This window comes from Muscardinus avellanarius (assembly GCF_963383645.1).
Source record: "Muscardinus avellanarius genome assembly, chromosome: 2".
In the NCBI taxonomy this organism is placed as follows: domain Eukaryota; kingdom Metazoa; phylum Chordata; class Mammalia; order Rodentia; family Gliridae; genus Muscardinus; species Muscardinus avellanarius.
The window spans coordinates 144,648,217-144,661,462 of NC_137787.1; the positions used below are offsets into that span (position 1 = coordinate 144,648,217).

Genomic DNA, 13,246 nt, shown 5'->3' on the forward strand with positions numbered 1-13,246 from the left:
TCCTGTCTTAGCCTCCCAAATACTGGGATTATAAGCATGCACCACCATGCCCAGCTTAAAAAGACATTTGAAGAAAAGCTAAGTGCGTTAGTAACAAGCTACTCCGAATCATAGTGGTTTTATCATCTCTTTTCTACTGGTTGACCAGTGCAGCTGAGCGGTCCTGTTCCTGGTGGTGCTGGCTGGGACCATGGTCACCTGGGATCTCAGATGGGAGCTCAGAAAGTCCAAAGTGGCCGTGGTTGATGCTGGCTGTCAGCACTCAGTCATTGGGTTTTTTATGTGGTTTAAACACCTCACAGCATGGCAGTTGGGTACCACAAGGGAGTTTCCCCGGGAAGGAAGCAGAAGTGCTGAGTCTTAGCATCCCTTCTACTACCTTCTGATGGTCAGAGCAATCTTGAAATTAGCCCACATTGTTCAGAATGGTGGTGCACACTTGTAATCCCCATACCTGGGAGGCTGAGACAGGAGGACCATAGGTTTGCTCCCAGCCTCAGCAGCTTGTGAGGCCTTCCACAACTTAATGAGACCCTGTTTCAAAATAAAGAATAAAAAAAAAAATTGCACTGGGAGTGGAGCTCAGAGGTAGAATGCCCCTAGGTTTAATCCCCGTATCACACACACGCGCGCGCGCACACACACACACACACAAGCCCTCATTCAAGAGAGGGAAACAAACAAACTCCACATCTTGATATAAAGAGTGGTGCATAGCCGGGCGTGGTGGCGCACGCTTGTAATCCCCGCGCTTGGGAGGCAGAGACAGGAGGATCGCGCAGGTTCGAAGCCAGCCGCGCGCACTGGCTTAGGAGACCCTGTTTCCAAATTTAAAAAATGTAAAAATAGGTCTGGGAGTGTAGCCTGGAGGTAGAAGGGCTTCCAGGAACCCCAGTACCACAAAAAAATAAAAATAAAAAATAAATAAAGAAAGAAATAAAGAATGGTGCATATACACAGAGACAAGAAAACACGGAGGGGAACCCTGGTAGACCACCACAAGACAAAGTGAGAAAAGGCCTATTTCTGACTTAACATTTTGAAAAGGCAGCTATGAATGCTGGGGAGATACAGGAGGACATTTCTTCATTTAATAAAAGGGATTTGTTAATAAACGTGGGACAAAAATAGTGAAGATGCACAAAAGTCATTCCTGCGTTCTCCTCCCCAGGTCTCCTAAATAAGGCAGTGGAAACATGGCGAGAGGATCGGTGTCCGACGAGGAGATGATGGAGCTCAGGGAGGCTTTCGCCAAAGTCGGTGAGTAGATGGGATTCTATGGAAGGGTAACAGGAGCAGAGCAGCGGCGACCGGGGAGCAGAGCAGCGGCGACCGGGGAGCACTGGGATGGGCGGAGGGCGTCAGGGAACTTAGTTCTGGAAGATATATTCTTTATTTTTATTTTTATTTTGGTGGTACTGGGGGTAGAACCCAGGGGCTTTCTGCCTCCGGGCTATACTCCCACACCTATTTTATAATTTATTTGGAAACAGGGTCTCACTAAGTTGCTGAGAGCCTCACTCAGTAGCTGAGGCTGGCTTCGAACCTGTGCGACCCTCCTGTCTCAGCCTCCCAAGCATGGCCACCTTACAAGCATGCACCACCACGCCCGGCTGGAAGATATGTGTTGAGAAAACTACTTTCCTTGGAGTCTGTCTCTTTCTCTCTCTCTCTCTCTCTCTCTCTCTCTCTCTCTCTCTCTCTCTCTCTCTCTCCTCTCTCCCTCTCCTCTCTCTCTCTCCCTTCTCTCTCTCCCTCTTCTCTCTCTCTCCCTCTCTCTTTGTGGTACTGGGAATTGAACCCAGGGGCATTCTACCTCTAAACTATACCCCCAATTCTATTTTATTTTTATTTTGAAACAAGGTCTTGCCAGGTTGATGAGAGTCTCACTACTTGCTGAGGCTGTGCTTGAATCTGCGCTCCTCATGTCTCAACCTTCCAAGTACTGGGATTACAGGTATGCTTCACCATGCCCGGCTTCCTTGGTCTCTTTCTCACTGGTAGCCTCTTCCTGAAAATGCATATACATCTATACATCTTTTATATATTGTCTGATTTCCTTTAAGAATATGACAGCCAGGTATAGTGGCTCATGCTTATAATCCCAGCATTTGGGAGACAAGAGACCAGAGGATTGTGGTTCACAGACAGCCGCAGCTACTTAGTGAGGCCCTTCACAACTCCGTGAGACCCTGTTTCAAAATAAAAATAAAAATAAAAATTACTAAAAAACAGAGCTGGGGGTATAGCTCAGTGGTAGAATGCCCCTGGGTCCCATCCCCAGTACCACACACACACACACACACACACACACACACACACACACACACACACACAGAATATGACATACTTTCTCTTAGTCTTTATCACTAAGCCCGAGATTTACTTAAGAGTTCTAACCAGTGTGGTGATACATGCCTCTAATCCCAGTACTTGGGAGGCTGATATAGGCCTCTGCAACAACTTTGTTCAACTAAACTTCAGCTGTTTAGTGAGACTCTGTTTCAAAATAGAAAATAGGGCTGAGTGTGGCTTGAAAGTAGAATGCTCCTGGAGTCAATTCCCAGTACAAAAAAAAAAAAGTTTCTATAAGACTTCCTTCAGATTCTGCTGCCAGAATCTCTGTTTCAAAATTATTCTTTTTTTTTTTTTTAACTGTGGATGTTGGAGGTGCTAGCATCTGTGTCCAATAGCAACAGGTCACTTGTGAGATCTTGACTCTGGTGCTCTCTCGCCTCTCTAGAGGCTGTGCCTGCATGGCCTGAAGCCTCGTTGTGTTGTTGTTTTTTTATAGATACCGATGGCAATGGATACATCAGCTGCAGTGAGCTGAATGACTTGTTCAAGGCTGCCTGCCTGCCCCTGCCTGGGTACAGAGTAAGAGAAATTGCAGAAAACCTGATGGCTACGGGTGATCTGGACCAAGATGGGAAGATCAGCTTTGATGAGTTTATCAAGGTATGATGCAGAATATAGGAGATGCCTTCGAAACTTGGAATTTTAATTCAGTTTTGAAAAATATCCAGAAAGCCGTTCTTACCCTCCTTCCTCCTCATCACATATTCTTGTCTTAGTGATTTTCTTAACCACTGCTTGAGTTTCTCAAAATAGATTTTTTGCAGGTTTTCCATGGCCTCAAAAGCACAGACATTGCCAAGACCTTTAGAAAAGCAATCAACAAGAAGGAAGGGATTTGTGCCATCGGCGGCACCTCTGAACAGTCCAGCATCGGCACTCAGCACTCCTACTCAGGTATGCTCTGCTGAGGGCTGGAGAGCAGACGTGGAGAGTGTTGAGTGACGAGAGAACTGAGGGTTGGAGGAGAAAGAAATGTGCAGCAGGATTCATGCTTTCTGTGGCTACAGACTCTAAACTTGGTGCTCAAACAAAGACAGAAGCAAACGGGATTTTATGATCTACTACCTTCTCTGGCCTGTTTTCCAACAACCTTCTCCTGTGTTCCTGGGCATAAGTGGGCCAGTTCGAGGTGGACAAATAATACCAGCACAGTCCTAGCTCCAGGCAGGATTCAGTAACAAATGATCTCATCAGCATTAGAAACAAATCTTTATAGGCTGCCAAAATTCCTTTGTAAACCTTATGGACACAATTAGCCAGTGAGCTCTTGTCTTCAATATAGTGATTATTCTTAACATCAGCGGAGAGGGCAAAACAAATGTGTTTTCATTGATTTGGAAGGAATTTGTATATTTGTTCCAAAGGCTGATATCTAAAAGCTTTAGTGGAAACTTTTACTAGCTCAAACAGTACAATTATTCAGCATTTCCCAAACTGAGTTCTTTAAAACTTTAATTGATCTTAAAGATAAGTTTGTCATTAAATACTGCCTATTGATGGTAAGACAAAGTTTAGCTATTTATTTATTTATTTATTTATTTATTTATTTATTTATTTTTGGTACTGAGGATTGAGCCCAGAGGCACTCTACCTCTGAGATATACCCTCAGTCCTATTTTATTTCTTAGTTGAAAACAGGGTATCACTATGTTGCTGAGAGCCTCACTCAGTTGCTGGGGCTGGCTTTGAACCTGCAGCCCTCCTGTCTCAGCCTCTCACATTACTGGGATTACAAGCATGCATCACCACACCTGACTAGCCTTTTATTTTTAGGTATAGGGATTTTCCAACAGCTTTGTCATGTCAAATGTGCACTATGAGTCTGCAAGAAGGTGGTTTGGTATGCAGTGTTTCTCAAACTTTGGTGATTCCGAATTCCTCTGAGGGACACTTGTTTTTGATGATACACGGTTTTGGAAGCAGTGTTAGGGTCTAAAACATAAATTGAGATTTTGTTAAAACTTTTAAGACCAACTCATGACAGCTTTAGTGATAAGAAAAAACGATTAGATCACAAATCACTTTATTTCATAACAACCTCATTATAATTACATAAAGAAGCTAAGGGATACTATAAAGATTGTCCCTAGTCATCCAAAATTTAAGTCAGCAGGACTACAGACAGAATCCTGAGTTTTATCCTGTAAGCATCAGACCATAGTTACATTTAAATTATACCTATGTGAAATATTTTTGTTTTTACAAATAGTAACATAAATATTTATATAACATAATTATATAAATGTTTGTATTTGCCTAAAGATATATATCTTCATTTTGTTATTCTGTTTTGTTCTGAACCTGCTTGCTTTATGTCTTATGACTTACAGTGAATGTAGATTCTGTTCCCAAATGATCAGAGATTTTTAAATATCAACAAGTATAAGATAATAAGATAATGGGCTGGGTGACCTTGTAAAGTCTCTCCCAGGCAAGAGAATCTAAGATCCATGTAGATAATTTTTCAGTATTACATAATTTTAATCATTGCCTCACAGAGGAAGAGAAGTATGCCTTTGTCAACTGGATAAACAAAGCCCTGGAACATGATCCTGACTGTCGACATGTCATCCCGATGAACCCAAACACCAATGACCTCTTCAGTGCTGTTGGGGACGGCATTGTCCTTTGGTAAGCAAAACTTCCTTCTTGGCTTCCAGAGAATTGCCCATTTTCTGAAGTGTTAGCAGTTAAGTGTGCTTATCCTGGGCTCACTTCTTTGAAAGCTCAGCTGTCCTGGGAATGCTCTTCTGGACTTTCACTTGGCCAGGTCCAGGAGAGCAAACTAATTTTAGATGCAATTTGTAGTGAAAAATATAAAACTAGTATTGTTTGGATAGAGAGGAGGGATGCACAACATAGAGATACTCATAAAGAGAGAGATGCTTTAAATTTGGGCATTACTATATTAACCTATTTGCCCTTTCTGCTAATCTTTCTTCCATTGTATAGATTCAGATTTCTATCTAGTATCGCCGGGCATGGTGGCACACGCTTGTAATCCCCGCGCTTGCGAGGCGGAGACAGGAGGATCTCAGGTTCAAAGCCAGTCACGCTGGTTTAGGAAACCCTGTTTCCAAATAATAGGTACTGGGAGTGTAGCCGGGAGGTAGAAGCGTTTCCAGGAACCCCAGGACCACCAAAAAAAAAAATTTCTATCTAATATCATTTTCCTTCTATCTGAAATATTTCTAACAGCTCAAATCTAGTAATGATTAAATCTTTCAAGCTGGGCATGGTCATGCATGCTTGTAATCCTAGTACTTGGGAGGCCGAGACAGAAGGATCACAGGTTTGTGGCCAGCCTCAGCTACTTGGTAAGGCCCTCTGCAACGTAATGAGACCTTATTTCAGAAATAAAAAATAAAAAATAGGACTGGAAGTTTATCTTGGAGGAAGAATGCCCCAGAGTAACACACACACACACACACACACACACACACACACACACGATAACTTTATTTTATTTTTATTTTTTATTTATTTTTATTTTTTTAACAATTTTTTATTGAACATAAGTAGTATACATTTATACTATATTTGGTGCCCTCTACCCCCCGCCCCCTTCCCCCCCCACCAATGGTTGTCCAGGTTAACCATGTCTTATTCATAATTTTACACATGTTCAGGTGTAGAACCTCATTAATCCAGATCGGCCTTTCTCCTCTCCTATCTTTCCATTAAAACTTAGCTAGTATTTCCCCTCTAATATCTGGGGTCCTACTGGTATCCTTTGTGTTTTCTAGTTTGGGCATATTAGAGGAAACATGTGTATCTTCTCCTTCTGTGCTTGGCTGATCTCACTTAACATGATGCTCTCCAGGGCTTTCCATCTTCTTGCAAATGATATAATTTTGTTCTTCTTTATGGCTGAATAGAATTCCATTGTGTGTATTTCCCACAGTTTTGCTCTCCATTCATCTGTTGATGGTGATCTGGGTTGGTTCCATATTTTGGCTATTACAAATTGTGCTGCTATGAACATAGGTTTGCATATGTTGCTGTATTTCTCTGAATTCAACCCCTTTGGAAAGATACCTAGGAGTGGTATAGCTGGATCATATGGTGGATCTATTCCCAACTTTCTCAGGAATCTCCACACAGATCTCCATAGTGGCTGAACTAGTTTGCACTCCCACCAACAGTGTAAAAGAGTTCCTCTTTCCCCACATCCTCGCCAGCATTTGTTGTTTGATTTCTTTATGCTTGCTACTCTGACTGGGGTTAGATGGAATCTCAGTGTAGTTTTGATTTGCATCTCCCTGATGGCCAGTGTTGTAGAACATCTATTCATGTATCTATTGGCCCTTTGTATCTCTTCTTTTGTGAAGTGTCTATTTAGTTCATTTGCCCATTTCTTGATTGGGTTGTTTGTTTTGCTAGTGTAAAGCCTTTTGAGCTCTTTGTATACTCTGGATATTAGCCCCCTATCAGAATGGTGGCTGGTAAAGATCCTTTCCCATTCTGTAGGCTTCCTCTTTAGGTTATTGATAGTTTCCTTTGATGAGAAGAAACTTTTTAGTTTGATGTTATCCCACTTGTTTATTCTTGCTTTAATTTCCTGAGCTTCGGAGGTTTTGTTGAGAAAGTTACTGCCTGTGCCAATATGTTGTAGTGTTGAACCTATGCTCTCCTCTACTAACTTCACAGTCTCAGGTCTAATTTCTAAGTCTTTAATCCATCTTGAGTTGATTCCTGTGTTAGGTGAGATATAGGGGTTTAGAGTCATCTTTTTACAAATGGTTAGCCAGTTCTCCCAGCACCACTTGTTGAAAAGGCTGTCTTTTCTCCAGCGTATGTGTTTGGCCCCTTTGTCAAAGATTAATTGACTAAAGATGTGTGGGTTTGTTTCTGTATCTTCTATTCTAATCCACTGGTCAGTATATCTGTTTTTGTGCCAGTACCATGCTGTTTTTACTACTATTGCTCTATAGTATAGTTTGAAGTCTGGGATTGTAATGCCTCCTGCGTGTTTCTTGTTATTGAGAATTGCTTTGGCTATTCTAGGTCTTTTCCTTCTCCATATGAAGTTCATGATTGATTTTTCTAGGTCTCTGAAGAATGTCACTGGTATTTTAATGGGAATTGCATTGAACATATAGATTGCATTGAACATATAGTTGAATTGCATTGAACATTTTTTGTGTGTGTTGGGATGAAACCCAGGGGCATTCTACCTCTGAGATACACCTCCACTCTGTTTTTTTTTTTTTTTTTATTCTTTATTTTGAAACAGGGTTTTACTAAGTTACGGAGTGCCTCACTAAGTAGCTGAGGCTGTCCGCAAACCATGATCCTCTGGTCTCAGCCTCCCAAATGCTGGGATTACAAGCATGTGCCACCACGCCCAGCCAAAAAATAACTTTAATGCAAGGACAGGAGCAATTTTTGTTGGAATATACTCCGGTTTGTTTTGTGTGAGCATAAGAGCAAATGGGCATGAGGATAACAGGAGCATAATTGAATCCATTGCAAGCTGTAGTCCTTAAGCAAGGAGCCTTTTGAGTGGCGCTTGTAAGTACATCACTTGCATATGGAGGGCACCTGGGAAAGGGGGAGTGCATTCTTTCCACGGGAGGCCTCTGAGCACAGTGCTGTGGGCTGCTCCGTGCCCTTGAAGCTGCTCCTGCCGCCCCTGCCTCTCTTGCTCCGGCAGCTTCTCCGTCATTTGGGCCAAGGTGCTGGTGTGGTGGCTGGAGATGCTGGGTATGTGATGAGCTTAGCAATCGAAGGGAAGGGTGGGTGGGCAAGATGGGTCTCTGTCCTCTGCTGCAACTGGAACATTCCTTTTATTTATTTATTTTTTGCAACACTGGGGGTGGAACCCAGAGGCATTCTACCTCTGAACTATACCCTCTGTCCTATTTTTTATTCTTTATTTTGAAACAGGGTCTCACTGAGTTGCAAAGGGCCACTCAGTAGCTGAGGCTGACCACGACCCCATATCCTCTTGTCTCAGCCTCCCAAATGCTGGGATTACAAGCGTGCACCACCATGCCTGGCTTCTGCTTTTTCTATTTTATTTATCAGAGTTAATCATGAGATTTCATATTTCAAAGGTGCCATTGCTATAGCTATATATATATATATATATATATATATATATATATATAATCCTAGCCTGCAGGACCAAGTCCTGCCTTCTTAGGTTGGCACCCAAGGCACCTCATGGTATTCCTTTCCTCTCCTACTAGTTTAACTTTCCAGCCATGGGACCCATAGGTGCCCAGCCCCGGGTAAATGACAGAAGACATCAGCAAACACGCACTCTCTTCTGTGCACCCTGCTTAAAACTTACTACTGTGGCTTTGTCTTTTATTTTCCTTTTTAAGAATTTCCTTTCCATTGGGCATAATTGCACATACCTGTAACCCCAGTGCTTGGAGGGCTGAAACATGAGGACCACAGGTTTCAGGACAGCATCAACAATGCAGTGAGACTCTTAACCACCTGGCAAGACCCTGTTTCAAAACAAAATAAAAAAGGGGTGGGAGGTGTAGCTTGGAAGTAGAATCTCCCTGAGTTCAACTTTTAGGAACACACATACACACACACACACACACACACACACACACACACACACACACAGTCCTTTCCCATCACCCTCTATCAATCTATTTACCAGGGCATTTTCTGGCCTATCCCATCCCCCAGTTATCTCTTCCTTTATTGAATTCCTAGAGAACATGTTACTGTAATAATTTGGGAACTATTACAGCATTTTACTTTGAACTATTATGTAACTTTTCATAGTCACACATTGGTCTCTGTAATGAACTATAAGCTTTGCAAGGAAAGAGATGTTTGCCAGTTCCTTCCCTTCACCACCACTCAGAGCTTCACTAGTTCACTACTAGTTTTATGTTTCTCAAATGATTATTTGAAGTGTGTTTTGCCTAAATTGTGCCTTTTATCCTTCCTTCCTTCCTTCCTTCCTTCCTTCCTTCCTTCCTGTTTTTCTTCCTCTTATGCTACTGAGATTTGAACCCAGAAGCATTCTACCTTTGAGCTACACCCCCAAATCAGTTTGCTTTGAACCAGTTTCTCACTAAGTACTAGAGGGCCTCACAAGGTTGCCAAGGCTGACCCTGAACCTTCAGTTCTCCTGCCTCAACCTCCCAAGTAGTGGGAGTAAAGGCATGCTCCACTGTGCCCAGCTGAAATTATCTTTAAAAATTAACCACACTTATAAAGGGTAGTGCTTTAAATTGTTAGGAAAATTTATTAATGCTGTTTTCTCTTCTCATTAAAAAGGAAATAGTCATAGTCACATTTGCCACTTTTAAAATTTTGTTGTTCCTCCTGTATACCTGTTTTCAACTTCTTTTCTTTAAATAAGATGAAGAGGCCAGGTGTGGTGATGCACACTTGTAATCCCAGTACTTTGGGAGGTCGAGACAGGAGGATCACAGGTTCGAAGCCAGTCTCAGCAACTTAGTGAGACCTTCTGCAACTTAATGAGACTCTATTTCAAAATAAAAAATAAAATAGGGCTGGGGGTCTACTTTAGAGGTAGAATTTCTTTGGGTTCAACCTCCAGCACCAAAAACTAAATAAGTAAGTAAGTAAATAAATAAATAAATAAGACAGATAATTTATTTGATAAGGAAACTTAAGTTTTTCAGGACCCTTGAAGGTTAAACCAGTACTAACCTGGATAAAATCAATTTTTCGTTAACAATAATTTGTTACTTTGAATGTCTGATAAATGTAGTAGATACTTACGTGAGGGAAATTTATAATGTACTGATGAAACAATGACTATAGAAAAATATGAAAAAAAAGTTGCCATATGACTAGTTAAAGATATTGATCTGGTTCAAATAGACACGTAGACACTGTTGGGGACAATTCTTATGTCTAAGAAAGTAGACCTGCTAATGGCAGATTTGCTTTGGTTATCTACTTAGACTCTCCTAATGTGCTAAGGGAACCTGGGTAATTTTCCCAGCCTTTTGAGCGAGTGGATGAAGTGGGATCCTCATTTCTCACTTCAGTATATTCTTATGCCTTCAGGAACATTATCCTTTCCCGCAGTTTGAGTCTAGTCAAAACAGCATAGCCAATTTTATATGTAAACACTTATTGCACATACTATGTTGCTAATGTGTTCAATTATGATGCTCCTAGAATTTAAATGTAATGTTACTGGGCTTGGTTACTCACCAGTTTGCTCTCGCCCATTTGTTCTCTCTCAGTAAAATGATCAACCTATCAGTGCCAGACACTATCGACGAAAGAACAATCAACAAAAAGAAACTCACACCTTTCACCATTCAGGTATGGCCCTGCTGCTACTGTGCAATGAAAGAACAGTACCTCTTGCTGGAGCTCAGAAATTATTTCCCGTAACAGGATGTGGTGGGGCATGCCTGTAATCCTAGAATGTGGGAGGCTGAGTTAGGAGGATCTCAGGTCCGAGGACAATCTCAGCAAGTAGTGAAACTCTCATCAACCTAGTGTTTCAAAATAAAAATAACAGCCGGGCGTGGTGGCGCACGCTTGTAATCCCCGCGCTTGGGAGGCGGAGACAGGGATCTCTCAGGTTCGAAGCCAGCCGTGCTGGCTTAAGAGACCCTGTTTCCAAATAAAAATATAAAAAATAGGTGTCTGGGAGTGTAGCCCGGAGGTAGAAGGGTTTCCAGGAACCCCAGTACCACCAAAAAATAAATAAGTAAAAATAAAATAGAGCTGGGGTATAGCTCAGAGGTAGAATGCTCCTGGGTTCAATCTCCAGTACCTAAAAAAAAAAAAAAAAAGAAAAAAAGAAATAAAAGAAATTATTCTCCAAACCTATGCTTTGAGATGGTAATCTGTTATCACTAGTGAAGATAAAAGGACACATTTCTGTCTTTTACAGCAGGTGGGAAAGGAGGTTTGTGAGGTGTTAGTAGCTGGAAAGGTTGTACGTTTGTTTTGACCACTTAGGAATAAAATTCACATTGGCTAATGTTTTAACTCCAACTTTTCCTAGCAATTTAACTTTGAATTGATGCCAAACTCGTATCATTTAGCTGAAAAGATAAGCCTTTCTAGGAAACGAGGGAGCGAAATGGGAAGAACCCTGGCAGCCTTCACGGTGATATTGGCCACAGTGGTGAATGTAATAAATATAACTTGCTTTCATTCCTTCCATTCGTTGATTAACTGGAACAGTTACCAGCAGGAAATAAGATATGTTTCTATCTTATGTTCCAATATTTATCATTAATTACCATAATTCTCTTGCTCAGAAACCATGTCTTCTTAAATCATGAGCAATATATTATCTCCTGTTTGGATTTAAAATGGTGGGCAAATTGAGAACAATGATTAAACATATAGGAATGTGCTTACTGTTAAATTTACTTATAATCTAGGCCATAAGAGCATTTTTTCATTAATTATTGGAGCTAAGGTAAGACCCCTCAATTCACCGGTGGCCTTTGTTTTGTTTTGAATTGATCATAAAAATAATTTTTATTCATCTCTGACACTGATCTCTTCTCAAGAATAGTCTTAGACTGAAAATTTTATTGACTATTCAAACTGTAAGTTACATTACATGCACTGTTGTTAGTCATAGGAGCATTTAATCTAAATACAGGTATGTCTGTGCACTCGAGTCCTGTAGTTATTATGGATCCCTAGTCAGTTGTCTTGTTAAAAACCCTTCATCGTTTCTAGAAATTTGATTTGTATGTTATTCATTCATTCCCATAATACCCAATCTGCAAATCAAAAAGCTATTGGTTGCTCTCTTTTCAATGACCTTAATTTACATCAGCAACTGTCTTCTTAATGACAGCCAGTGACAGGACAATGGCTTCCCTCAAATGTGCACCTTTGTTTCTACTAATCGACTTGCTGGATGTGGTGTAGGCTTTATGACAGAACAAAATGAACAGTTATGGGACCAGGATGACTTTAGAAGGATATGAAAAATGTTATCATATGATTAGTTAAAAGTATTGATACTAGGGTGCTATTTGATTGAGTAGGTAAGCTCAGTGTCTGGGTTACTGGATTTTCTCTTCTCATTAGTATTCACTGCTTTTCCTCGATGTCAGAACCAGGGAAGATTGTCCCTCTAGGCCTGTGAACATTCCCAAAGGAAAAGGCTGCTGTTGCCACTCAGTAATCAGCACTGTTCATCTGCAAAGAACCAAGTATGCGTATTTTTTCTCCCTCAGGAAAACTTGAACTTAGCTCTGAACTCTGCCTCGGCCATCGGGTGCCACGTGGTTAACATAGGAGCTGAGGACCTGAAGGAGGGGAAACCTTATCTGGTCCTGGGACTTTTGTGGCAAGTCATCAAGATTGGGTTGTTTGCTGACATTGAACTCAGTAGAAATGAAGGTAAGAGGCGAGTCTCAAATGAGGGGCCCAGTCCCATCAATGCCTGTGTTAGGGACTGTCGGGGGAGGAAGTCAGCAGTTCTCAAGTTCAGGAAACTGCACAGTTATATGGGATTGGTGGTAAGAGTTGTAGAAGATTCTAACCATACTGAGCAGACTTTCAAATGACAGAGCAAAAAACTTTTTTTTTTTTTTTTTATGGTCATACGAATTGAACCTAGGGGCATTCTTCCTCTGAGCTATACCCCCAGCCCTATTTTTTTTTTTGGAAACAGGGTCTCACTAAATTGATGTGAGCCTCACTGAATTGCTGAGGCTGGCTTTGAACCTGTAATCCTGTTTCAGCCTCTCGAGTACTGGAATTACAGGCATGTGCCACCACACCCAGTGAGCAAAAGCTTTTTAAGACCACAGACCAATAATAAAGCCTGTTTTGAGCTTGTAGCTCGGTCTTGCTCTCTCTGGGACTTCCATCCTCAAGAGATTCATTCAGAGCTCACTTTGCCTTCACATGCCGTGTAACAAATAGGACTAATTTATATTTTAGAAGC

General features: G+C 41.3%; 1 protein-coding gene across 1 annotated transcript in view; it reads left to right on the top strand.

The window, feature by feature from the left end:
- Window positions 1-1,196: 1,196 nt before the first annotated feature.
- Window positions 1,197-13,246, top strand: part of LCP1 (lymphocyte cytosolic protein 1) — a gene marked incomplete at its 5' end in the record, with an annotated part of 41,676 nt that continues 29,626 nt past the window's right edge. The window contains 6 exons of the mRNA XM_080688959.1: window positions 1,197-1,260; window positions 2,795-2,958; window positions 3,123-3,252; window positions 4,857-4,989; window positions 10,557-10,638; window positions 12,531-12,696. Coding sequence (XP_080545085.1) covers window positions 1,197-1,260; window positions 2,795-2,958; window positions 3,123-3,252; window positions 4,857-4,989; window positions 10,557-10,638; window positions 12,531-12,696 — 739 coding nt within the window. The remainder of the gene's footprint in view (window positions 1,261-2,794; window positions 2,959-3,122; window positions 3,253-4,856; window positions 4,990-10,556; window positions 10,639-12,530; window positions 12,697-13,246) is intronic.